The 27,544-nt window shown below is 41.7% G+C and overlaps 1 protein-coding gene and 1 pseudogene across 1 annotated transcript; one reads left to right on the top strand and one right to left on the bottom strand.

The window, feature by feature from the left end:
- Positions 1-6,478: 6,478 nt before the first annotated feature.
- LOC102871180 (folate receptor alpha-like) lies at positions 6,479-18,520 on the bottom strand. Its single transcript, XM_006885724.1, has 4 exons — positions 18,356-18,520; positions 7,228-7,416; positions 6,930-7,065; positions 6,479-6,834 (listed from the first exon to the last, which is right to left on the bottom strand). Exons 1-4 carry the CDS (start codon positions 18,518-18,520, stop codon positions 6,479-6,481), a joined length of 846 nt encoding a protein of 281 aa, XP_006885786.1.
- Positions 18,521-24,858: 6,338 nt separating this feature from the next.
- LOC102870774 lies at positions 24,859-25,630 on the top strand (annotated as a pseudogene).
- Positions 25,631-27,544: the final 1,914 nt, after the last annotated feature.

The following is a 27,544-nucleotide window of genomic DNA, read 5'->3' as shown; positions in this document are numbered from 1 at the left end:
CAGGAGATCTGGAGATGTTTTGCACTGGGAAAGTCTGCAGTCAAATTATGGAGGGACAATGATGTCGGTTTGAAGACTAAGGTGCATCTGATTCAGACCACGGTCTTTTCAATCATGTGCTATGCTGCTGAGAGCTGGACAATGAATAAGGGTGACAGAAGAAGAATTGAAGTCTTTGAGCTCTAGTGCTGGAGAAGAGTACATGGATTGCCAAAAGAACAGATATGTCTTGGAGAAGGTGCAGGCAGAATGCTCCTTGGAGGCAAAGGTGATAAAGCTTACTTTGCACATATTTTGTGCATGTTGCTAGGAAAGATCATTCCTTGGAGAAGGGCATTGCTTGGAAAGGTGGAGAGTCAGCTAAAGAGTGGAATACCCTCCGTAAGATGGACTGACACAGTAACTGCAGCAATGGGTTCATGTCAGAGATTGAGAGGATGGCACAGGATAGGACAGGGTTCACATCTGTTGTTCATATGGTCTTCGGATCATACTTGACTTGATGGCACCTAACAACACTTTCTCACTGTAATTCTTATTCCCATCATCTCTTTCATTCTATCCTTTCTTGCCTTCAGGGTTTTAACCTTGATTAAAAATTACTCTCTTGACCTTGTATGTTTGGTTTTTCTAAGGATTGAATGTCTTCCTGATGTTATGGGATTACCTTATAGGCTGTATGGTTTGCATCAGTCTGTTGTTGGCTGCAAGTCACAATTGAATTGACAATGAGTTTAGGGTGTATTGAGGTGCAAATTGTTAAGTGTTGGACTACTAACAGAAAGTTTGGTATTGTTGTTAGTGGCATCAGTTGACTATGACTCATAGCAACCCAAAGATGGTGACGGTGGTGGTGGTGGTGGTGGTGGTGGTGGTGGTGGTGGTGGTTGTTAAGCACAGTTGAATCAAAATCTGACCCATAGCTGACCCTCCAAAGGGTTTTCGTAGGTAGTCAATTGCAGAGAAGGAGACTGTCCATCTTTGTCTCTCAGTCACTGATGGCTTCAAACCATGTGCCTTCAGGATAGCAGCACAACTCTTTACCATTAAGCCCACATAGTTCCTGACCCAAAGGTTAGTGGCTCAAATCTACCCAGAAGTACCTCAGAAGAAAAGTCTGGTAGTCTATGAAAGATCAGACATGAAAAATCCCATTCTGGATGCACATGGTAGCCATGATTTGAAGTTGATTTGTAGTAACTGGTTTGTTTTAGGGCTTCAGTCTTCAGGAGAGAGAAACTCTGGGTAAGATTTAGGGCAATGAAGACAGTGTTCCATCCAAAGTGAAGAGGGTGAGAGGTTTTCAATAGAATCAATGAGTTGGAATTGATAAAAAATGTATGAGGTTTGGAGACATCAAGGAGAAATCTTGTTTCCTTATATGATAAAATGTGTAATTTATTGCAAAGTGCATGACTAGTCTTTAAGAGCATTGCACTTGGAAATAAACTACCAAATTGACACAACTTTTCAGTAGGCTACGTGCCATGACCCTTAGAAGGAGTTAGGGAAACATAAAGGATAAATAGCTCATAGGTGTGAAAATAGAGATTTAAAGATTTCAGCTACCAAGGTCTGTCAGTATGTGATGGGATGGAGATTTCAAGGAGAGGAATTATAAATCCATTTATTCTCTGACCTGGAAATCTGTCTTCTGGTAATTTATCCTCCAGGTTTAACATTCCACTAAGTACTAATTTGCTCATTTCAGCATTATATATTTTGTGAGGGTGGGTAGGTGATTTTTAATTTTTTTTTTTTTTTGTGCTGTGATGGCTTGGATTGATTTATTTTTTTAAAAAGAAAGCAACAAAAGTGTTCAATCATTTAGATTCCACCCTACCATACACCTAGTAAAAGAAGGAAAAGGAAGCTTTTTTCACTTCTAGGAACCATATAAAGGAGCTCTGCTAATCCAATGACAGCCTCTCTGACAGTTCAGATCCACCAGCAGCTCTGCAGAAAAAAGATCGGCAGTTTCCTCTTGTGTGATTTGCAGCCTCTGGAAATCTACTGCAAGGTCAGCTATGAGTCAGTTCCAATGAGACAGCAATGAATTTGAGTTTGAGGAACTCAGTAACTCCTCCACTAGTCTCTGTCTGTGATGTAAGAGTGATGTCCTGGGTGTGAGGGCAGCCAAGTGCAAGGGTAAGAGACCTTGTCTAAGGGATTAAGTGTGGATTCTTACCCAAATTCCACTCCCTACTTGGTGATGAACCTCAGATTAATCCCAGCTCCTCTTTGGTGCTCTCAGTGGGAATTATGAAGCTATGAGTCATATTTCTGTAATGTGTTTATCTTCAAATCCTTTACAAGACATGCATGAATCTATGTGTTACTGGGAAAAGAGCAAGGGCCACATGACTATGTATAACCTTTATCAACTTTACAAAGGGAACTGTCCTCTTTGTGAAGCATCAGTAGCATAAAATCAACTCCCATGTGGTCGGACATGTCTCCCATTCTCCCATACCTCTTTCTATTCATCATAATACCAATCTTACTTCTTTGCTAGGTTCAAAATCTGATGCACTAGCTCAAAAACCACAGACTGCACAGAACCATATCGAGGAAGTCAAAAGGATATAATCCAGATTAATAATAGAAAACAGTGAAGATGGCTCCCAAAATACGCATGCAGACATCTCAGCCTTGAGCCTCACTGTGTTACGCCAGTGTTCCCAAGTTCTCAGACGTGCCAATATTGGCTTTCCACTCCCACTTGCTGAACAAAGTTCACAGCCTTGCTAATATTGGCTCTCTACCCACCCCCCAAGGTTTCATCTCACATCAGGTCTCCAGTTCAGCCATACGTGTTGCTGTTGTAGGTGTAGCTGGAGATAGAAGGGCATGCTACATGGTCTTACTTTTTAAAAAAAAATTTATTATTGTTTGTGTGTGTACTGTCAAATCGGATCTAACTTGTACAGAAGGAGATTGCCCCTCCTTCTTCAGCACAACATCTGGTGGATTCGAACGACATACCTCTGGGATTCCAGTGCAGCTTCTTGCCACTAGGCCACCAGAGCTCCCCCTTGCTTTTTCTTCAATGACACCAGAAGATCTGCCTGCCTCTTACTACTTATTTGCACAATTCAATGGCAAAACCAGCCAATGCTCTTGTAGGTTGTTGAGATTTACCAATCCCCTTGTGGAATAATAAATAGAAATCCCCTTGTGGATAGGCTAACATGCCCTATTAGCATGTCCTCACCCATCTACATGGTGGTGGTGTTATGTGCCATCGATGAGAGAGTATACAATATAGCATACAGTAAAATAGACACTTAACTAATGTTTGTTATGGATAACTATTCCAGTTTACTTACACTTAAAGACAGATTTAGAGCGAGCTCTGGTGGACTAGTGGCAAGAAGCTGCACTTCAATCCCAGAGGTGAGCGATTCTTTTTTTTTTTAAATTTTTTTAAAATTTTTTTAATTTTTTATTTTATTACTTTTGTGTGCATGTACCGTCAAATCAGATCTGACTGGTACAGGAGGAGATTGTCCCTCCTTACCCGGCAGAGCATCTGGTGGATTCGAACCATTTGTCTCTGGGATTGCAGTTGCAGCTCCTTGCCACTAGGCCACCAGAGCTCCCTGAGGTGTGCGATTCTAATCCACCAGCTCTGCTGGAAAAGGAGGGACAATCTCCTCCTGTACCAGTCAGATCCAATTTGACAGTACACATGGAAAGAATAATAAAATTTTTTAAAAAATTAAATAATATTTAGGAATGGAATTTACCGTAATTCCATAATTTAGTCATAATGCCGAGACCACCTATTTATAATGTGATATTCAAATACCTCATGCAGCTCTGATGGTGGAGTCCACCGGAAGGTGGCCTGCTAACTCAGAGGTCACACCTCTCCTGCAGTTTGAATCCACCAGAAACTCCTCAGGAAAGAGGAGACCATCTCCTCCCATGATTTTCAGCCTTAGAAACCCAAAGGTGGGTCAGTATTTCACAGGATACATCATGGGTATTAGCTAACTGTTGAGTTTCTCTTTCAGTGTGACTTTTCCTAGCCATTATAGGAATCCCAGAACACTTGACTGTGCTTATGCAAAATTTATATCTGAACCAGGAGGCAGTCGTCAGAATAGAGCAAGGAAATACTGCATGGTTCAAAATTGGGAAGGGCATACGCCAGGGATGTGTCCTGTCTCCATACCTTTTCAATCTATATGCAGAACAGATTATCCAGGAGGCTGGGCTCTTCGAGGAGAAATGTGGCAGCAGGATTGGAGGTAGACTCATCAACAATCTTTGTTAAGCAGGTGGCACAACCCTGCTTGCTGAAATTGAGGAGGTCCTGAATGGAGTACTCGCTGCAAAAGGTCAAGGACTGCAGCCTTCAATATGAATTGAAGCTCAACATCAAGAAAACAAAGTTTCTCCCCACTGGGCCTTTTGGCAGCATCATGATAGATGGTGAAGAGATTGAGATTGTAAACAGCTTTAGTTTGCTTGGCTCTACAATCAACACTCTTGGTACCAGCAGCCAGAAAATTAAAAGACTAATTGCATTGGGAAAGTCTGATGTCAGAGACCTCTCCAAAGTACTGAAGAGCAATGATGTCAATCTGGAGACTAAGGTGAGCCTGATTCAGGCCATGGTCTTTACAATTAATTGCTATGTGTCAGAAAACTAGACAATGACTAGGAATGATAGAAGGAGAATTGATGCCTTTGAGCTGTGGTGCTGGAGAAGAGTATTGAATATACTATGGACTGCTAGGAGAACAAACAAGTTCGTCCTATAGGGGTGAGACCAAGCTGCTCCTTGGAGACAAGGATTCTGAAGCTTTGTCTAACATACTTTGGACATATTACAAGGAGGGTCCAGTCCTTGGAGCAAGATGTCATGCTTGGGAGGGTGGAGGGATGGCGCAAGAGAAGAAGACCTTCGATGAGATGGATTGATTCTGTCACTGGGGTAATGGGGTTAGGTGTGTTGGAGACAATAAGATTGGCACAGGATAGAGCAGGGTTTAGGGCTGTTGTACATAGGATCATTATATGTCTCAGCGAGTCACAAGCAACTCGACAGCACATAACAACAACATGTTGTATACTATTGATGCATAAAAAACACTTGAATGTACATTAAAATACATTTAGTAATAAGAATGTTTTGATACATGCTGCAAAGTATCATCCATTCATGATTATGAACCATTGTAGGTTGTCTCTAATTTTAACCCGTTCATGACTCATGGCCTATATGTTACATTCACCTAATTTTCCACCTCTGGATTTACTAAAAAGCTGCTTTCACAGACGCCAAGAAAGGAACTGTATAATTAGTTGGCGGGGATTGGCTGTGTGCCAAAAATTACCAGTTTCACAGAGTATGGGTAAGGTATGGCATTGTGATTGCACAGAATTCTTAGTTTACTGAATAATAAGCCTTGTAAGTATGTTTCCTGGGTTCCTTAGCATTAGTTGGAAGTCGCAATTCTCTCAATGATTTCATGTTCCAGTGTGTCATGGATTGGACTCGATTCCCCAAAATATATGGATCTAATGTGGAAGCAATTGTTCTCCACAGTCTGAAAACCCAAATAGCTGTTGGACAATTAAGAGGGTATGTAATGCTCCTTAATTTCATCACATCCCTAATCAGATGTAAAGAGAATTCCCCTAAGGTGTGACCTGTAAAACCCCTCATCTAGAGGTGAAAGTTTAGAAAATTAAGCCAAGTTGGCATTACCCTTAGTACCATCAAGAAATAATCACCAGGAATGGAGTGTGTCTTTTAGACCCAGGCCCCGGTACAATGAAACTCCTTGGCGCTGCTGACAGTGAATGTATGGAGCAGTCCAAGGAAGGCTGGGCCTACAGATACTGAAGGAGACAAGGGCTGTTCTCCACAACCAACACAGAGCTTATATCCTGAACTGCTAGCCTCTTATACTGGAAGAGAATAAAGTTCTGTTAAAGCCATTCACTTGTCATATCTGTGGTATAGCAGCATTAGATAGCTAAAACACAGACATTACCTCATTTTCAGGTTGCAGGTATTGTATGTACCTGCGAAAGAATCTGGAAGGCAGCACAGAGTCCAGAAGGATACACGTACAAAATACATATAAAAATCTATACTTCATTCATTGAAATTAATAAAATTAAATTTTAAAAAATCTATACTTCATTATGAAATTTCAGAAATGCTCCTTGATTCAGTCGGACTTCTGTTAATCAAAATGCATGTTTATTTAAAAAAATCAAAGCAGAAAATAACTGGATCATGAAAGGTCAATATAATAAGCTTTAGAAGGATTTGGGCTATGGGCATATATATGGTCATTGTCATCCAAATAGATGTGATGCAGCACATGATTGTGTTAAAATAAGCTGTCAGGGGATCCCCAGGGGTCCCACCTAGAGTTACAAACTAATGAGTAGGGCAATGGGGTGGGGGGGCGGCGTCTCTCATCTAAGACAGTTTAGCTGAGTTGAGCTGAGCCTAGGCACCCAGATTGGGTGCAGGGTAAAGATGCCATCTAGGATTAGCTATCTCGGTGTCAGCAGTGGAAGTGATTTGGCCAATGAGCCACAGGAGCATTAAGACCAGGCTGATCAGAAAAGGCTCGGGCACACAGGACCCAGCTCTGCCCATGGCCTCGGCATAGAACCTCGCCACCTCTTCATTGGGGTTGCCATGGGCTGGGTCAAACCACATCTGGATACAGCGGCCGCTTCCTCGGCTGTAGTTGCTGACCTTGTAGGAGTGACTCCAGAGGCCCTCACACAGGGCAGCAGGTGTAGGGAAGTAGAATTCAAATGTGTGACAGGCAGCCCTCACTGGACACTGGTTAATCCCTGTGAGGAACAAAGGTGATTATTGTGTGGGCCAGACTATCTTCCCAAACTCCAATCAGAATCACCTTCTCTGTCCTTCCCCCTCATGTCTTCACCTGAGGTCCAGTTCCAGCCTTTCTGCCAGTTGGTCTTGCAGGTGTAGGAGCTGCGACAATCCTCCCACCAGAGCTGACAATCCTCTTTGCACAGGGGAACATCCAGGATCCTCTCCCTGCGCCAGCTCTGGTCTACCTGGGTGGGTGGGAAGAAGGAAGAGCCCTTTGCAGCCAGGGATCTCAGTAGTCTCAGCCTTAAAGAGGACCACGGTTGGAGGCTGACGTCGTACCTCTACTACCCATGGGCCAAGCACTTCCTATAAGTGCATGACGCATGTTTTAGAGATGGTGTCTTTACCTGCCGGATCCAGGGTCCCAGGTTGGGGGAGCACTCATAGAGGCAGGTGTCCTGGATGAAGTGGCGCTTGCATTTCGGCTCCATCTTGCCACAATGATTCCAGTTGAATTTGTAAAGGAGGGAGGTGTCCTTGTGCAGTTCCTGGCTGGTGTTCACCGAGCAGCAGGCATTGTTCTTCCAGGGAGCACACTGTGTGAGGAAGACACAGAACCCTCACAGTCATTTCCTCAAGGCCTGCCCCTTTAGAAGCTCCCATCTGGGGGGAATGACAATTGCAAGGTCTTAGAAGTGTATTGCCATCAAGTGGGGATTGACTCTTAGCTGACTCTCCAGTTGGTTTTCAGAAGCTGTAAATCACATGAGAGGAGACTGCCCATCTTTGGTTATCAGAGTCACTGGTGGATTTAAACCATGTACCTTCAGGTTAGCAGCACGATTCCTTACCACTAAGGCCCAGTCCTCCCTGACCCAAAGGTTAGTGGCTCAGAACTACCCAGAAGTCTATTCATCTCCCTCTGAAAGACCAGATCCCATGGAGGAAAATCCCATGCTCAGGGTAGCCATGGTTGAGAGTTGATTTGTCAGTAACTGGTCTGTTTGGGGGCTTTAGTGTTCAGGAGATAAATGTTGTGGTTGAGCTCTCAGACAATGAAGGCAGTATTTCCGTCCATGGTGAGGAGGGTGGGAGGCAATGGTTAGAGGGGCACCCCCTTTTGGTTTAGCCGTGCAGCTCCCTACAGACTATGCCACTAGCCTTTTTAAAAAATCATGTCACCAAAAAAAAAAAATAGTAGTGGGGGAAAAAAAAATCATAGTGAAAATTTATACAATAAAACATTCACCCATCCAATAGTTTGTACATGTATACTTCAGTGACATTGATTATATTCTTTATGTTGTGTAACCATTAACTATCATTTTCCAACTCGTTCCACCACCATTAACATAAGCTCAATGCTCCCTAAGTAAAAACTCCCCTGTCCCCTCTCTTACTCCTAAAAATTACTAATGTTCTTTGGTTTCTATGTTACTGTAGCTGTTGAGTCAGTTTTGACTCAAAGTGACCCTGTGTATGCTGGCAGGTTCTACACCATCCTCACCTTGACACCATTGTTGCAGCCACTGTCCTGACCTATCTCACTGAGGATCTTATTTTTGGCTGATCCTCTACCAAGCCCTCCAGATAACATATCCCAGATATGTAAGATAAAGTTTAGCCACTTTGGCTTTGAAAGAACATTCTGGCTGTACTTCTAGGAGAGACTTATTCATTCTTCTGGAAGTCTATGATACGTGCAACTCTCTTCACCAGCATCTTAATTCAAAGACAGCAATCCTTCAATCTTACTTAACCATTATGGCTTGGGTCAGGCACATCTTAGCCTTCAACGTGACATTTTCTCGTTTTTTAGTCATATTAATAATTGTAATATAAACATTCAATATGGTGTTTTCCCCATTGCTCCCAAGATTTCTTCTCTTTCTGCTGCTGTGGGCATAAGTGGCTTCACTCCAGTCTGTCTTTTCTGGATCATGACGACAATCTACTGTATGCTACAGTATCCTGAGAGTGAATGAATGCACAGTGCAGGATATAAAAGTGACATATTCATTATGCTCTACAATGTTCTATTGTATGTTTTTATAAAGCCCTGATATACTGGGGTCATTGTCATAGGACTGGCCTCAACACTTTGAGAAATCAATTTTCAACAACACACAAACTGTGAAATACTTAATTTGGAATTTCCTAACTGGTATGACTTTCTAGACTAATAGGATAACTTGCTCAACAGGTTTTCCATCTGTTGGAGATATACATCTTAAAATAATATGTTGCTGACCTGAAAGAGAAAGATCATAATTGGAATATACAGACAAACTGAAATACAGAGCTATGTTGATTTCACTAAGAATAATTGGTAGAAACTCATCATTCATTAAGTTTACTAATTCTTCATGCATTGTTTTAGATATATCCGATAGTGTGAAAAGAGCAGAGGCCATGTGGGAACAGCCATATCTGACCTCTACTGACTCCACAAGGGGGATCTGTCCCCATAAATGACATCCGCAATACAAAACCAATTTCCATTAGATCAGACCTGTCCCCCATGCTCCCACACCTATTTATAATATCGATCCTACTGCTCCCACTAGCTCTGGGAGACTAGTGGTAAGAAACTGGCTAAGATCCCAAAGTCACACAGTTCAAATCCACCAGCTGCTCTATGGGAGAAAGATGGGCAATCTCCTCCTGTTTGATTTACTGCCTCTGAAAACCCAGTAGAGGGTTAGCTATGGGCCGACTGTGACTCAATCGTACTCAACAATAACAACTGTCCTACTGGGTCTGAAATCCACTCCAAACAGCTATGTAGACTTCACAAAAACATACTCATAGTGGGGTTTATTAGAAAAGTTAACAAGTTACAATTCAGACTGGCAATAGGAAACCATTTCTGAGTCAGGATAGCTTCTGAAATGTGCTCACAGACCCTTCAGACTTTAGTCTCGCAGCTTTAGGCCAGTGTTACAAACCTCTCTTACTCCTACTGACTGTGGTGTCACCACCCCACACCTCTGCCCCACTCATCTTCCAACAAGCTTGGACGAAGGCTCCTAGTTCTGGTTCCGTGGGGCAGTAGTCAGCTCTGTCTCACATCAGATCTCCAGTTCTTTGAAGTGGCTGCTGCTCTTGTAGGCCTGGTCTGGCTAACACAGGAATCTTTGGCCCCAAAGAATGCATACTGTATTCTCTGTGCTTCTTTGCTGGTGGTGAGATTCTCAAATTTCTGCTGCTAATCCATTCAATCTAATGGTGAGACTAGTAAATCCCCTTGTGGATAGACTGACATACCTTATATATATGATCCTGCACATGTATGTGGCTAAGTCAATGGCTCAGAAAGCCCTTTTTAATAAGTCCTTGACATCCACAAATGAGTTGCCCTTTCCTGAGATATGGCTTGCTAAAAATGCATCAAAGTGAGCAATGAATTCAAGTAAATCCCCGAAAATTTCATTTTTATGTTATTGTTGTTATTGTTAGATGCCACATCAAGTTGAATACAGCTCATAGTGATCCTATGAACAACAGATCTGAACCTTGTCCTATCCTGGGCAATCTTCACCATCTCTGACACATTTGAGTCCATTGTTATGGTCACCGTGTCACTCCATCTTGTTGGACAGTCTTCCAACCATGATGTCCTTCTCCAAGAACTGGCCACTCCTAACAACATTCCTAAAATATGTGAGAGGAATTTCACTATCCCTGCTTCCAAGGGACACACTGATTTCCACTTTCTCCAGGACATAATTGCTTGTTCTTCTGGTGTTCTATGAAATATTCAGTACTTTCTCCAACACCACAACTTAAAGGCATCAATTCTTCTTCGGTTGCCATTAGTCATTGTCCAACTTTCAGGTGCATAGCAAGCAATTGAGAAGACCATGAATTTGATCAGCTGCATTTCAATCTCTAGACTAACATCATTGCTTTTTAGTACTCTGGAGAGATCCTTGGCAGCAGATTTTCCCAATGCAACAAGTCTCTTGTTTTCTTGACTGCTGCTACTAATGGTGTTAATTGTGGATCTAAGCAAGATGAAATCATTGGCAACTTCAACCTCTTCTCCATCTACCATGATGTTGCTTACTGGTCTGGTGGTGAAGACTTCTGTTTTCTTGATGTTGAGATATAATTCATATTGAAGGCTTATCAGTGTAGTTCCTGATCTTCTGCAGCAAGCCCTTCAAGCACTCCTCATTCTCAGCAAGGAAGGGTTTGGGTGCCTGAGATTTATCACTCAACATGTCTTTCCTCGCCATTCATTAACTGTTTGTTTTGTGCTGAAGTATTTATTGTATTAAGGAGAGAGGATTAGGATGGGATATACCTCACCCTGCTAGAGGCTTATATAAACTCTTAGGACCTCAGAGCTAGTCTCTCGCTCTTTTGGGATGCTTACTCTCCTGGGACACAGCATCCAGCTACACCACAACTGACAGCCTGTAGAGTCCTGGCCTGTCACTCACCATTTTCTGCAAAATCAGCCTGCATACCTGTGGCCACATAAGTCATCCCTCTGATGGATCTGAGTCTGTGGGAGACCTTCCAGTGAACCACCAAACCCAAAGGCCAAAGAGGAGCAAGAGAACTGAACAAAGGAGAAGCTGTTGATGTCTGAAATCATGGACTTATAAAGCAGGTCAAGCATTTGGGACAATGTTGACACTTCTTATAATTGGTCTGCTACTAATCTTAGCAGAATGAATTATAAAAACAAAGGTAATATCATCTGCATAATGCAGGTTCTTAATGAGTCTTCCTCAGATCCTAATGCCACATTCTTCTTCATAAAGTCCACTACTTTAATGATTTGTTCAGTATACAGATTGAATAAGTACGGAGAAAGGATACAGTCTTGATATACATCTTTTTTTATTTTAAACCATAGTTCGCTTGGTCTGTTTGGACAGCTTCTTAGTCTAGGTGTAGGTTTTACATGAACACAATGAAGTGTTCTAGGATTCCCATTCTTCCCAATTTTAGCCATAATTTGTTATGATCCATAGTCACTTATCCCTCTTTAAATCAAATAATTACATCATTAGAAGAAAAATAATTTCACAGTACTTCCATTATTTATAGAATCTGCAGATGTGACAATTTCAGATTCTAAAGCAGTTTCACTTCCTATACCTTTTTTTTTTACTATAACAAGGAATAGAAACAGGATATAGACAAATTCTATCATATGAGCCATAATCTTGAGTGACACGAAGGTCAAATTGGCATAATATTATCCACAAAGACCAAGTCTACATCCTATTTGGTGAGTAGCAACTGCTGTCTTGTGACTAGTCAACTAAGGTTGCCACTTATGGTCTCTCCCTTTCTGGAAGGAAATAGGAGGAAGAAAAGCAAATGCATATTGCAAGAAATCAGAGGACTAATGGACCACATGAACCTCAACTTTCATGACCCTGAGGCCCTGCTAACACCACTGACCACTCTCAAGGTGATCACAGTAGAAGACCTGCATAGAGTTGGTAAAAAGTGGAACAAACCTCAAAAATAAGTTCACATTATTGGCCTGTTGTTGCTATTACGTGCCATTGAGTCAGGACTGGCTCACAACTGACCCTCTAGCAGGTTTTCCACAGCTGTAAATAGCAAGGGAGGAGATTGCCCATCTTTCTCCTTCAGAGCAGCTGGTGATTTGAACAGCCTGCCTTTGGGTTGGCAACACAAATCCTTACCCATTAGGTCACCAGAACTCTCTATTTGTCTGAAAGACTGGTGGAACCCCTGAGACTATGGTTCTTAGTTAATCTTTGAACCGGGAACAAAACTTAGCCCTGGCTCATAAGTCTGTCTTGGAGGAAGTGCAACCAGAGTGCTCCTCAGAGGCAAGGATGGTGAAACTTATTTTACATACTTTAGGCATGTTGTCAGGAAGGGCCAGTCCTTAGAAAGACATGCTGGGGAAAGTGGAAGGTCAGAGAAAAAGAAGAAGACCCTCCACAAGATGGTTTGACACAATGACTGTAACAATGGGTTGGAGCGTATTAGAGATCGGGAGGGTGCCACAGGATAGGGGAAAGTTCAGATCTGGAGTTCCTAGGGATCACTATGAGTCATATTCAACATGATGGACCCTAACAACCACAACAACAGCAGGTGAACTGTAACACCAGAGGCGTGCTCTCTACTTGGAATAACCACCATATGGAGTTAAAAGAGCAGGATTTGCCCACATATAGTCCTGGAAACAAGAAGGGATTGTTGCTGTGATCAGAACCTACCTACAGCTGACCCTTCAGTGGCTTTTCAGCGGCCATATGTCCCATAGGAGGAGATTGCCCATCTTTCTCTCGCTGAGAGGCTGGCGTATTTGAACTGTGTGCTTTGTATTGGCAGTGCAACTCCTTACCACTAAACCACCAGAACTCCCAGAAGGGATTTTATAGATGGGTTAATGACAAGGAGAATTATCATAGGGAGGCTGTAGGAAGAATGTGTTTACATTGTAGGCATTGTAATTAATGTTATGGATAACAAATGTTATAGATAGTTGAATTTATAAAATAATTTTTATATTCAAATTTGGATGTTACTACAAAATTTTGTATTTGAAAATAAGTTAAAAACATTTGGAACATGTAAGTTTGGTTTTGAGGTCTAAAATAACCAAAAGAAATGATAGTTAGAAGGTGGTTGGAAAGAATTTCTTTATCATACAATGTTTATTGGAAGGTCCTTCTCAGATCCACACAAATATTTCTTATCATTAAATAATACTTAAATACTTGTGGACCTACCACCACTCTCCTTCCATCCTTTGATACTGTGTGACATCGTCATCATGATATAAACAAAAGCTTATACTCAATTTGAAGTTTTGGGTTGATTTGCATAGAACAGGACCAGATTAGTCACATCAGTACAACGCCAGTGGAGTATTCTTATGTGGTGACAAGAGAGAATTCAATGAGTAGTATATCCTACCAGTCCAAAATTAAAAAGGAAGTATAATTGTTATTACATACAAAATTTATAAAGTGTATGTTTTATTTCTTTGTGGAATTGTTCAGCTGTCATATTCAGGGATACATACATAATTGATATAATAATAGCATTGCTTCTCAACAAGCAAGTTTGTTTTGCAAGCCATAGTAGTATCAATCAATTTCTTAAAAGAAAATATATCTGAAGGAAAATGGAAAATAAAAAACATTTATTTAAGTTTTATTATCTAAATATTCGTTTAATTTATTTCCTCAAGGAATTGTTCCATTTCCTTACAGGGAAATATGTAAATTCTGTGATAAAATATAAATGTAATATTCTGATAGACATCTTTTGTTGTTTTCTTGGAAGATAAATTTAGAAACACACTATTGCTGCAAAAAGAAATTATTTGCATGATAAATAAATATTGAATTTCACACCCTTTTAACATACCTAATACCTCATTTATTAACAGATAAAGATTAAGTAGTACGTGCCACACTCAAGACAATAAAAAATTACATTTACTTGATAGATTAATTAAAACTTGTCATATTACATAAACACCATTATTTCCAGGGTTTTTTTTAACATTTGCCTTGTTGTGGATAGATTGTTATTCATGCGAGTGTTTTATGCAATGTGTGCTACATTGTGTACATGCGTCTGCCTATCATGCACGGAGCATACCCTTGTGTTGTATCATGGCAAAGTGCTGGCCTGCCTGTCTGGAGTTCCTGGAGCAGCAGAGGTGAACATGCCGTCCAAAATGGTTGTCTCGAGAGAAATCAGAGACCTGCTATCAATTAATATAATCTGTCTTTGTACAATAACCACACATACTGAATCCAGTTGCAAGGTAGTAAGTTAGACTTGACAGTCCCTCCCCACCCACCTCTGGTTTGTTAGAAACAGTATACTCTCCAGATACCACAGCAATAAGGAGTTCTAATTATACAGGAGGGGCTGTTGGAGACAGATGTCAACAAAGATGTTGAAGGTGTTGGAGCCTCACAGTTTAAACCGTAGTAGCTGTGGGCCACCTCCTTCCTAATCCTGTGTGAATTGTATTTCCAGCTGGCACCTTTTCACACACTGGAGGAGCTGCTAACAGTTTCATTTCATGTCCTGCCAGGCCCCTTCTATTGAAGCTCTCACTTTTCCTTGTGTCCTATCTGCTTGGCATCTTTGCTTTGAATGCCAATGAATGCCCTTGTTTTATTGATGCCCAAAGCACATGTTTACCTTACTTATTAGGTAATTTGTCCCTGCATCAGGATTTCATTTCTCTTTATGACTGAGAATAATATTCCCTTCTATGTGCAATTACTGTCTTTTAACAGGGGCTGTGGGAGACCCAGGGGAGCCACTGACTAGGGGAGCAAGTATTATTTCTACAGCTCCTAACAGTTTACCAAGTTACTTCACATTATTTGGGTTATTCACACTATTCATTTTGTTCCCAGTCAATATTAATTTTGCCATCATGAAGCTTATGACTTTAGTCAGGGGTTGGGAGAGATAAAGAGCATTCTAGGCATAGAAAACAGTTAAGCAAAAAGGCCCTGGGCTATCCTCTAAATAACACTGTAAACGACCACAACAAAAATAATTACCCCAGTTTTTACAGAGTTTAAGTCAGGGGCATTCCTGGAAAATAGGAAAATGAAGATTTTTTTCCACTGAAGACTAGGAGCAGAGAAGCCCGGCCCCAGGTGTGGTGAGAGACAGAGGTCAAGGAGGTTGAGCTGGCTCTCCCAGGGCCTCAAACTCCTCACTAACAGATTCAGGCAGATCTCGAAAGCAGTGAGGCAAGAGGAACAATAGTTGCCTGTAGGGTTGAGCAGGAACCTGGCTAGATGTGGGAGGAAGGCAAACACAACAGAGAAATGACAAAGTTTCTGTTTACAAATCAATCACTCTTGGCTGGCACTAAGAAGAACTGACGTCCGTCATCAGTCACGTGCTAAATGCTTGAACTCCCTGAGATGGATTCCATCTCTCAGATCAAATGAGAAGGAAAGTATATATGACAAGTCAGAGCACTCAGGAGAAACTGAAAGGAAAACCCACGGGGATAGGACCACATTTAGCCCATCCAGCAACCTAACCCACTCCAAGTGTGATCCAGAACATTTAAAGCTCCTGCCTTCATGCATAAATTTTACCTCTTCAAATGCCTGAATTCCTGGTCACGCTGTAAAACTCCAGCAACAAAATCACTTATGGGCCACTCAAGTTGGCATTCCTGCCTCTGAAAGAATTAAATGATGTCATGAACAGCACTAATCCACTCCCAGAAAGCTCTGGTGGCCTAGTCCGTGAGGCACTGTCAACCTAAAGGTGTACAAATCCACCCACCAGTGGCTCTGAGGAAGAAAGATGGGCTATGTCCTCCCCTACAATTTATAGCCTCAGAAATCCCATTAGAGGCTCAGCATATAATTCAGCTCCAACTTCCTCAATGAGTTTGAGGTTTATTTAGTTAACCCACTCCCTGGTCTATGTTGTTGTTGAGTACTGTCAAGACAGAACCAACTCAGAGCTGAGCCTTCAGTGGTTTTTCAGAGGCAGTAAATTGCAAGGAGATTGCCCATCTTTCTCCCACAGAGCAACTGATAGAGTCAAACCATATACCTTTCAGCTGGCAGCGCAATTCCTTACCACTAACCTACCACAGCTCCTGTTCTATAGCAGGAGCTTAATGAAAATGACTCCCATCATAACTCATGTCACTCAAAATTATAACCACCTATCTCCCCCAAAGATTTGTAATGGTGCTGTCTTTCTTTTCACATTAAAGGTCTTGGTCTATTTTGAGGAGGTGCTCCTGAGAACTCTTAGAAGCAAATGAAGCATTGGAAATTACTTAGTAGTGATGGGGATATTTGGGCTTCCCTGTCTTCATGTCAAGCCTCTAGTGTCTGTCCATGCCACAGTCTTCCCCTAGGAGTATCAGTATCACCAGCCCTCTGCTGTTCTGAATCTTTGTAGCCAGCAAAACAGGGACCAGAAAGAAATAAATCCTGGTATCTTTCATAAACTTGGAGTTCAAATTCAAGCTCAAGTTCTCTCTCCAAGTTGTGTTAGTGTACTTAGTTATAAAATAAATGCACTGGCTTCCCAGCCCCTACTCTGTGACACCAACATCCTTGGCTCTCACCAGACAACTTCTTTGTCCCTGTCTGTGTTCTTTGCGACTCACATGCATGTTGTCCTCTTTCCTGCTTTGTCTTCCTGGAAAACTCTTAGTCATCCCCAAAGGCCAAGGCCAATTTCCCTTTTACTGGGAATTCTCCCCAGCTATCTGACTTGTCACTGTCTCCTCACTACCTAATGGAGGTGGAGACCTGACCTGTTTGCCAGTGTTTGCTGTCACAAGGCCATGAGGGACATAGCTGCCCTTCTCCCTTGCCTCTGAGCTCCAGGAATGGAATGCAATCCCTCCTAGACCCTGCCAATGGCTGTTCTCTCAATCCTTACATGGATCAATTCACTGTCCAAGCCTCAGTTTCCTCACTAATAGGAGTAGAGAACGCCACTGACATAGCAGACAAGCTTTCTGGGTGAATTCACTGACGTGATTATGAGGAAAGCATTTAGTTGTTGTTGTTGTTAGTTGATATGGAGACCGCACATGTGCAGGATAAAACTGCTCCATAGCGATTTCAAAGCTTCTGGAAGCAGCTCTTCAGGTCTATCACTCAAGGATCCTCTGGTTCAGGCCACCAACCTTTTGGCTAGGAGAGCACTGAACTGTTTTCACTACCCAAGGCCTCTACTCAGCACATCTCTTTGCCATTGAGTCAGAACTGACTCATAGCTGACCTTCCAGCAGGTTTCAGGAGACTGTATAGCATACAGGAGGAGATTACCCAACTTTTCCACAGAGCTGCTGGTGAACTTGACCCAGCAGAGAGGCACTGCCTTTGGGTTAGCCACACAGTTCCCTGTGGACTATGCCACCAGTGTCTCCCCTGCTTGGGGGAATGCAGGGAATATCATGTGGTTATGTGCCACGCTAACCCAACTCATAGCTGACCCTCTGGTGGGTTTTCAGAGGCAGTAAATCACACAGGAGGAGACTGCTCATATTTCTCTCGCAGAGCAGCTAGTGAATTTGAATCATGTGCCTCTGGGTTGGCAGTTCGGCTCACTAGGCCACTAGGGCTTCCTACAATTGGTGGTGGTGGTGGTGGTGGTGGTGGTGGTTGTGTGCCATCAAGTCGACTACGACTCATAGTAATCCTATGAACAAATGCTCTGAACCTTGCTCTATCCTGACCATCTCTAACACACTTGATCCTATTACCACAGTCACTGTGTCAGTTCATTTCATCCAGGGTCTTCCTTTCCTGCACTGATCCTCTACACTTTCAAGCATGGTGTTCTTCTCCAAACACTAATCCATCCTGGAAACATGCCCAACACGCTTAAATAAATTATTTTTCCAATATAGGCTTGGTGATCTCTCGGTAAAAAGTCCTTCATGCTCACCTCAGTCACTCCTTCCTTCCTCTCCCCAGAGAGCTAAATTTTCCATCCCTTTAAATTCTTCCCTGTCAGGGTCAGCTCCCTGGTCCATACCAGGTCCCACTCCATCCTCACCTGGTCATGCAGCTTGTCCTCAGGACCTGGCTTTGTCTTGTGGTGCTGGGCATCCATGCAGACATTAAGCAGGTCTGTCCCATCCTGGGGATTCCTGGAAGAGGCACTCCATGCAGAGGCCACCAAAGTCAGAAGCAGCAACGACTCTGTCATCTGCCAGGTCATGACTGTCTATTCATATGGAGGAATCATAGTCAGAAAAGAGCAAGGCCTGAGAGAGAGGCAGCAGCCACTCAGATAGCTCAAGCTTCGCTCTTCCACCTCTTCTCCCTGCATTTTCACTGATGTTAGGAGAAATGTCTGCAGGATACCTGAGCTAAGGAATAAGGGACAGATAAAGATGAAAGTAAGCCCTTTCCAGAGTCATCAAATATCTGAGGCAGGAATCCTGCATGACCTCTTAACTCCCACACCAATCCTAGTTGGGGCTCTACTTCTACCTTTCTCAGTGATCCTGAAAGAAGTTACCACCTCTAGATTTTTCCAGTGTTGTGTACACAATCTGAGTGCTCTTCTGGTTTGCATTTCCTCCCACATCTGTGCTGGGAAGGAATACAGGGTGTGGTCTGCTGGTGGCATCAGAGACAGTGGCGTCACTGATTACCCAGTGAAGAAATCATAAGGTCACCTTTCTTCACAGACCTTGTCCCATACTTAACTTCGTAGAATCTTCAGTAATACTTATTATAAATTTCAATCAAATTTATATCAATCAAATCAAATCCATATCAATAAAATAAAATGTATAGAAATGTTAATGTTGTTAGGTACTAATACTAATAATAAATACTAACAAATACTAATGTTGTTGGTAACAAGTCACAAAGACTTTTTGTGCAGCAAAACAAAACACGGTGTGATCTTGCACCAGTCTCACAATCTGCAGTGTTTGAGCCCATTATTGGAGCTACTATGTTGATCTACCTCATTGAAGGTCTTCCTTTTTTTTTTTAACATAACTCCCAACTTAACCAAGCATGATGCCCTTTTCCAAAAACAGGCTCCTCCTGATAATACACCCAGAGTATGTGAAATACACTTTCACCATCCTTGCCTCTAAGGAGACTCTAGTTGCACTTCGTCTGAGACAGATTTTTACAGTACATGACATTTTCAACACTTTTTTCCAACACCACAATTTAAAGGCATCAATTATTCTTTGTTCTTCCCCATTTATTGTCCAACTTTCACATGTGTATGAGGCTATTGATAAGATCATGGCATGGAAGAGATGCACCTTAATCCTCAGAGTGACATCCTTATTCCTTGGCACTTTAGAGAGGTCTTTTGCAGCAGTTGTGCCCCAAGAATACTAACAACAAATTTGTCTTCTAAAATCTTTCTACATTGAATTATATCACTTGTAAGAGTATTATGCATAACTGAAAGTCTTTTCATCTCCTTCTTTTTTCTATAATTACTACTTCATTCTCCAAAAAGTTATTGATACAAGTTTACAGATGCTCTCTTAATACTTCAGCCAAACTACAAGAAAATTTTGCAAAATCAGTAACTTGGAAGGAAAGTGCAGGAGAGGAAGGCCCCCAGATGAGATAGATTGACATAGTAACTGGGGTAATGAGGAAGTTGTGTCAGAGACAGTAAGACTGGCTCAGGATAGGGCAGAGTTCAGAGCTATTAAACATAGAGGTGACCTGATGGCAGATAACACCACCACAACACTATCTATGAGAGTGCAAGTGGGAGTAGGAATTTAGAGAGCCAGGTCCCAGTTCCTCATACCTCAATCACACCCACTGATGAGGTCTAAGGAAGTTAGTCAGGTACTCAGGCTCAGAGCCAGGCAAAAGCTATCAAGCAAGAGGCATGTGGAGAAGACAACAGAGCAAAGGCACCATGTCAACAGAGAAGCCAGCTTCCTAGGATTCTTTGAGGGGAGGGAACCCACTTTACCTCTCAATTATCACCTTTGCTTTCCTGCCCAGTCTTGCTCCAAAGCCTAACTTCTATTGTCTTCTAAAGTACTCTCTCACCTCCCAAACACCTTCCCACTTGATTGGACCACCAGATGAAAACTGGGCCGACTTTATCTAAAAAGCAGCTTATCTATTAACAAGGAATCAGTTACATAAATTAAGGTATAGTCAAAAAAACGGGATTCCACATGGTAAAAACGAATGAGGAAGCTCTCCATGTACATTATGAAGTAAGAGAAGAAAGTTGCAGTAAATGTCAAAAGAATGAGATTGTTGTTCTTTTTGCTGGGTGCCATCCAGTTGACTATGACTCATTATGACCCTATGAACAGCATGGGTTTGAACTGCCAACTTCTCATTTCATAGTCGAGCATTTAACCATTGCATCACCCCACTTCCTTAATCCTGTGCTAGGAAAGAGAAAAGGAAAGCCATTCCCTATGTGAGGGAGACTGAAGCTGACCACCAAGTCTATTGAGAAGGGCTGTCTGTGTCCCCCTTCTCTTGGATGTGGGCAATACTGTGACTGCTCTGACCATGGGCAATGGTGAGAGTGAGCCTCTGCCAGTTTCCAGGCCCAAACCTTCAAAGATTTGCAACTTCTACATTCTGACTTTTCACTTTTGGAGCCCTGAGCCACCATATTCAGACTTGTGGAGAGGCCCCATGAAGAAACAAAGAGACTTCATAGAGAAGAGAGGGCCCTAGCTAAGCTGGCCTACCCTAGCTATCCCTGGGGTTAGGTGCCAAATATCAAAACCAGCTTCAATGCTCAAGACCAGCTTATCCACCAGATGAATAGCACCAAGTGACCTTGACCACTGCCAGAGGGCAGTCCTACCCCAATTCTTGACCCACAAAATCTTGGAATCTAATAAAATAGTTGCTTTAAGCTATTTCTTTGATTTGCTTTTTTACCTGTTTTTTTTAGGATATTTTTGGACTTACAGGAAGATTGCAAAAGTAATAGTTAGTTCCTGTATACTTTTCATCTGACTTCCCCAACATTGACATTTTATATAATGGAAGTACAAGTCTAGAAATCAGGAAATTACCATGATGTAATACTATTAACTGAGGAACCAATCTTTGAAAAAGGACATCATGTTCAGAAAAGTAGAGGGTCAGTGAAGGAGAGGAAGTCTGGTCCTTCTTATGATTTGGAGTTTTGTTCCACATTTTTCTCCCTCTCCATCAGGGATATTCTATTATGACCCCTTTCAGAGGGCTCAGCAGTGGTAGTAAGTCACTCCCTAGCTCTTGGGACCTCAGGGTCATGGGCGCTGAAAGTCGCGTGGTCCATTAGTCCTTTGGACTAATAGTCTTTTACTTTCTTAAGTCTTTAAACTGATTATCATTGTTCCTCAGGACTTGCAAGAGATCCCTGACAGCAGGCTTTCCCAACGCTATACATTTCCAGATCTCCAGGCTGCTGATACCAAGGGTGTTGAGTATAGACCCAAGCAAGATGAAAGCATTAACAATGTCATTCTTTTCTCCCTTTATCGTGATGTTGACTATTGGCCCAGTGGTGAAGATTTTTGTTTTCTTGATGCTATATAGCAAGTGATTCAAGTCCTCCTTGCTTCTAGCAAATAAAGTTGTGTCATCTGCATAACACAGGTTGTTGAGTGTTCCCCTAATCCTGATGCCACACTCTTCTTAATAAAATCCACAACTAATAATTCACTCAAATACAGATTGGATAGGAAAGGAGAAAGGAGACATACATCCTTGACACACACTTTTCCCAGTTTTAAACTATGCAATATTCTCTTACTCTGTTTGACAACAGCTTCTTGGTTTAAGTATAAATTTCATATAAGCATAATTAAGTGTTCTGGAATTCCCATTACTCTCAATGTTAGTCATAGTTTGTTATAATCTACACAGCCAAATGCCTTTGCATAGTCAATAAAACACAAATAGACATTCTTCTCATATTCTTACCTTTCAGCCAAGATCAATTTGACATCAGCAATGCAGAGGTGAAAGAGATGAACAGAAGATTTCAAAAGGCAGGTTGAGAAAACAAAGCAAAGTATTGCAGTGGAATGTGCAAAGAGGTGGAGTTGGAAAATAAAAATTGAAGAACTTATTCATCATTTCTCAAGAAAGAACTGAAAAACAAAAGCAAGCTTCTACTTTAATACTGAGAGATGCAAATGGACAAAGTCTTGAATGATCCTGGAAGCATAAAAAAAAATGATGGCGGAAATACGCAGATTCATCGTACAGAAAAGAATTGGGTGACAGTGAAATATTTCAGGACATATACTAATATGGTAAAGAGCCAATAATGATGACAGAAAAAGTTCATGCTATATTGAAGGCATTGGGAGGGGGGAAGCCTCAGGAATCAATGGGACCAATTGAGATGTTTCAACTAACAAATGAAGCCTTAGACGTGCTCGCCAGTCTGTGCCAGGAAACTTGGAAGATCTCCTGGCCAACTGACTGGAAGAGATCCATTTGTTCCCATTCCCAAGAAAGGTTATCCAATGGAATGTGGAAATTATCAAACAATATTATTAATTAATATGACATGCAAGTAAAATATTGCTGAAGATCATCTAAAAATGGCTAGACTAGTACATTGAAAGACAACTGACAGAAATTCAAGTGGATTTGGAGGAGTCTGTGGTTCCACTGATAACATTGCTGATGTCAGATGGATTTTGGCTGAAAATAGAGAGGTAGAGAGTGCCAAAAATTACTAGAATAGTTATATTTATTTCTACTGTCTTGGAACATTTTGCATGATGGTTTTTAGACCATGGACAGAAAATTTCTCTGGAAATCAGAGCTTCCTCAGTGACTTTCTGATTCATTAGTCATCATCCTGGTGAATAATGAAGAGGAGATTTCAGAGTGGGTCTGAAATAATACTGGGTAATTGACACTTCCTCCATTATGAGAATGTTTTTTTAACAGCTTCTAAGCAAGCAAGCAAGCATTTCAATGGAATCTAATCATGACCCTGGTATCTTCACTCATAATAATTTTGGCAACCACAGTCTGCCTAGTATTAAATCTGCACATTTATGAATAATGTTAGGACCCACCCACCAAGCCTGCAATTTTCATTTTCATGGCCAGCTAATAATTTTAAACATCTCTTTATGTTTTTGGTGGCTGCCTGAATGTCTTCTTTGATTAAATTATTTTCTTAATTGATTGATTGTCCTTTTTTCTTGAGGTATCCAAGTTTTCTATAAATGGTAGAGTCATATATGTTGTTGCAAAATTTTGTTTCTTTTGTAGGTTCTCTTTTTAGACTTACCTGTTTCTTTGTTTCGTTACTGTACATTGTGTTTTGTATACACTCATTCACATACATTGTGTTTCACTGATGTACATTGTGTTTTATGCAATCATTCATATACATTGTGGTTTGTATCATTGAATACTATTGATCTATGTCTTTTATCATCCCATCTCATCATGTCCTCAGTGCACCTTGCTTATTCTTTTACATCCCCCAATCTGCCCACAAAATCATCGCTGCCCCCATTATTTCCTCTCCCTTCTCATTTTGATCAGTTATACGTATTTTGTTGCTATTTGCTATGATCCTTTTACTCTTTTGATGAAGTCTTTTAATGTTCATAAGTGTTTAATTTTTTTTATTAATTTTAATGAAAGTTTACAGACTTAGGGCTTCCAGTCATGCATTGTTACACTTTTCTCCCTGTACCCCCATCCCCAATTCACTCTTCTCCTTGAAAAGTAAAAGAAGTGTTTAATTTTTTAAAAAAGATAAAAAGTTTATCTTCTTCTGTTTATGTCCATAAAGTTTTCTTTTTTTCTACATAGAATTTATTTTATTTTGGTGGTGGTGGTAGAAATATACGCAACAGAGCATACATCAATTTCTACACATACAATTCAGTGACATTGATTATAGTCATTGAATTGTGCAACCATTCTCATTCTGCTCCATAAGGTTCCAATCTGGACACTTAAGCTATCATTGTCAGTCTGATTTCATATAGATTAATTGTCACAGAACACAATGCTGAAGGCAGATCTTTTTTATTAAGCTAAATAATTATTTGGCTTTACAAAGACACCAGGGGATGTTTGCACAGCCTCTACCGTTCCATAAAGTCTGGATGCCACTGGAATTTTAAATTCTGTTCTCCATTTCCCTCCTTTTGATCAGAATTCATCTATAGAAGCTAGGTGAAGTGTTCAATGACTGCTTTTTTCTGAAGTATATTAGCACGGTTTTTTTTGTAGCTACCTCTAGGTGGACTCAGACCTCCAGGTTTGTGATCAGCAACCAAGAACATTAACTGTTTGCAGTAGTTCAGGACATCAGAAATCTGAGTGGGAGGTGAAGCTAATTATGGCCTGACATATCTTCCTCCATTTCTATCTAACTCTCATTCTCAATTCTTTAGGAATCTGTTTAAATACCACCTTATTCGGGAGTTTCAAGTTTAGTGTATCTGCTAGCTGTCCAGTTCTTCCACCCTTTATCTATCTACCTTTTTCCTTATACCATATGCCAGAATAAGCTATCTTTTCTTGACTTGAAAAAAATACTTTATTCAACTAGACATGGCGCTTGCCAGCCTGTTGCAGAGGCTGCTCCCTGTGAACCAGCCCAGCTTTTTCGGTCTTAGAGGTCGCGCGGATCTTCAGGACCTGGGTCTAGGGAGTTCATGCGATGGACTGAGTCTGGCTGCGCCCAAATGGGGTGTTCCCGAGGAGCCAGGGATCGAAATGCTTCATGGAACCACCATTGTGGCCTTCAAGTTTTGCCATGGTGTCATCGTGTCAGTGGACTCCTGGGCCACAGCAGGTGCTTACATTGCTTCCCAGATGGTGAAGAAGGGATCGAGATCAACCCCTACCAGCTAGGCACCATGGCTGGAGGTGCAGCGCATTGTAGCTTCTGGGAGAGGCTGTTAGCTCGGCAGTGTCGAATCTATGAGCTTTGAAACAAGTAACACATCTCAGTAGCAGCTGCCTCCAAGCTGCTGGCCAACATGGTCTATCAATATAAAGGCATGGGGCTGTCCATGGGTACCATGATCTGTGGCTGGGACAAGAGAAGCCCTGGCCTCTACTATGTGGACAGTGAAGGTGCCACCTTCTCTGTAGGTTCTGGCTCTGTATATGCCTATGGGGTCATGGATAGGGGCTACTCCTATGATCTCGAAGTGGAAAAAGCCTATGATCTAGCTCGTTGAGCCATCTACCAAACTACCTACAAAGATGCCTACTCAGGAGCTGTGGTCAACCTCTACCACGGGAGAATGGCTGGATCTGAGTCTCCAGTGACAATGTAGCTGATCTACATGACAAGTATAGTGGACCTGCCCCCTAATGGATGCTGGATGCATCTGCTTGCATTTCTTGGGGTGTCACTGATCATAAGAGCACAGCATCCCATCCTGTAGTACAGGGGTTTCTAATTGATCCTTTTATTAAGCTTGTGTACATTGACTTTCATTGTGTTACCAGATGTTAATGAGCTGCTGCAGAAGAAACTATTTGTATTACTTTTTTTGCTGTTAACATTACACTACTCAACCTCAAAAAAAAAAAAGTTATTCAGAAGACTTTTCCTGAGTACCTTCTCTCACATACAGTGTTCATCCTGAGTTCTGCACTATCCATTTCCCTTTTAGCTTTATTTCACTTATTACCACCAGGAAGCAGTCATCAGAACAGAGCAAGGAACCACAGCATGGTTCAAAATCAGGAAAGGAGTATGTCACCACCCCTTTATAATCTATATGCAGAACAGATCATTTGGGAGTCTGGACTGTATGAAGAGGAATGTGGCATCAGAATGTGGCATCATCAACCTGCATTATGCAGATGATAAAACCTTGCTAGATGAAACTGAGGAGGACCTGAAGTATTTGAGGCAGAAAGTCAAGGAATATCGTATTCAATATGGATTAAAACTCAACATCAAGAAAATGAAGATTCTCACCACTGGGCCAATTCGAAGCCCCATGATAAATGGAGAAGAGATTGAGATTGTTAACAATTTCAGCTTGTTCGGTTCCATAACCAACACTCTTGGCCCAGCAGTCTGGAAATTAAAAGACAAACTGCACTGGGAAAATCTTCTGTCAGAGACTTCTCCAGAGTGCAAAAGAGCAAGAATGTCATCCTGCAGACTAAGGTGTACCCTCCAGGCCATGGTCTTTGCAATTATTTGCTATGTATCTGAGAGCTGGATAGTGACTTAGTGTTACACAAGAAGAATTGATGCCTTTGAGCTTTGGTGCTGGAGAAGAGCATTGAACATATCATGGACTTACAAGAGAGCAAACAGGTCTCTCCTAGTGAGGGTGAAACTAAGTTGCTCCTCATGGACAAGAGTTTTGAAGCTTCATCTCACATACTTTGGTCATAAAGACTCAAAGACTGTCATTGTGTATCACTGAGTCAAAACTGACTCATAACTGACCCTCCAGAGGGTCTTCAGAGGCTGTAAATCACATACTGGGAGATTTCCCATCCTTCTCCCACAGAGCAGCTGGTGGATTTGAACTGCATGCTTTTGAGTTGGCAGCACACTCCCTAACCACTGAACTACCAGACCCTCCCAAACCAAAGCCCCCAAATCATGGGTCAATTCCAACTCACGGTGGCCTGTTGGGTCTCCAAAGCTACAAATCTTTAAAGAAGACTTTATCAGAGAAGACTCCTCATCTTTCTCCCACTGAGTGACCAGCGAGTTTGAACTGGCAACTGTCATTTAGCAGCTCAACACATGACCCAGAAGCCCTTTTTAGAGACTCAAAAAACTCAAACTTATTGCCACTGAATTGGAACCGACTCATAGCTAACCCACCAATCGTATAGAAGGAAACTGCCTGTCTTTCTCTCTTGGAGCCTTCAGGAGATTTAACCTTACTGAGACACGCCATCTTTGAATTAGCAGTGCAACTCCCTATAGACTAGGCCCCCAGTGCTCCCTTTTTAGAAAGACTAGAAAGAGAAATACAACTTAAGCAAATAAGCAGAGATTTAAATTGTTGTTGTTATGTGCCATTGAGTCGTTTGCAACTCATAGCGACCCTATGTACAACAGCCCTAAACCCTGCTCTATCCTGTGCCAATCGCATGGCCTCTGACACACCCATCCCAATTACCCCAGTCACTGAATCAATCCACCTCATAGAGGGTCTTTCCCTCTTGCACTGTCCCTCCACCTTACCAAGCATGATGTCTCTCTTGAAGGACTTGTCTCTCCTTATAACATGTCCAAAGTATGTCAGAC

The sequence above is a fragment of the Elephantulus edwardii genome, unplaced genomic scaffold, assembly GCF_000299155.1.
Source record: "Elephantulus edwardii isolate Elephantulus edwardi_28Jun2011 unplaced genomic scaffold, EleEdw1.0 scaffold00044, whole genome shotgun sequence".
In the NCBI taxonomy this organism is placed as follows: Eukaryota; Metazoa; Chordata; class Mammalia; order Macroscelidea; family Macroscelididae; genus Elephantulus; species Elephantulus edwardii.
Note: the sequence above shows the minus strand (reverse complement) of the source record. Positions and strands in the feature narration are given on the sequence as shown.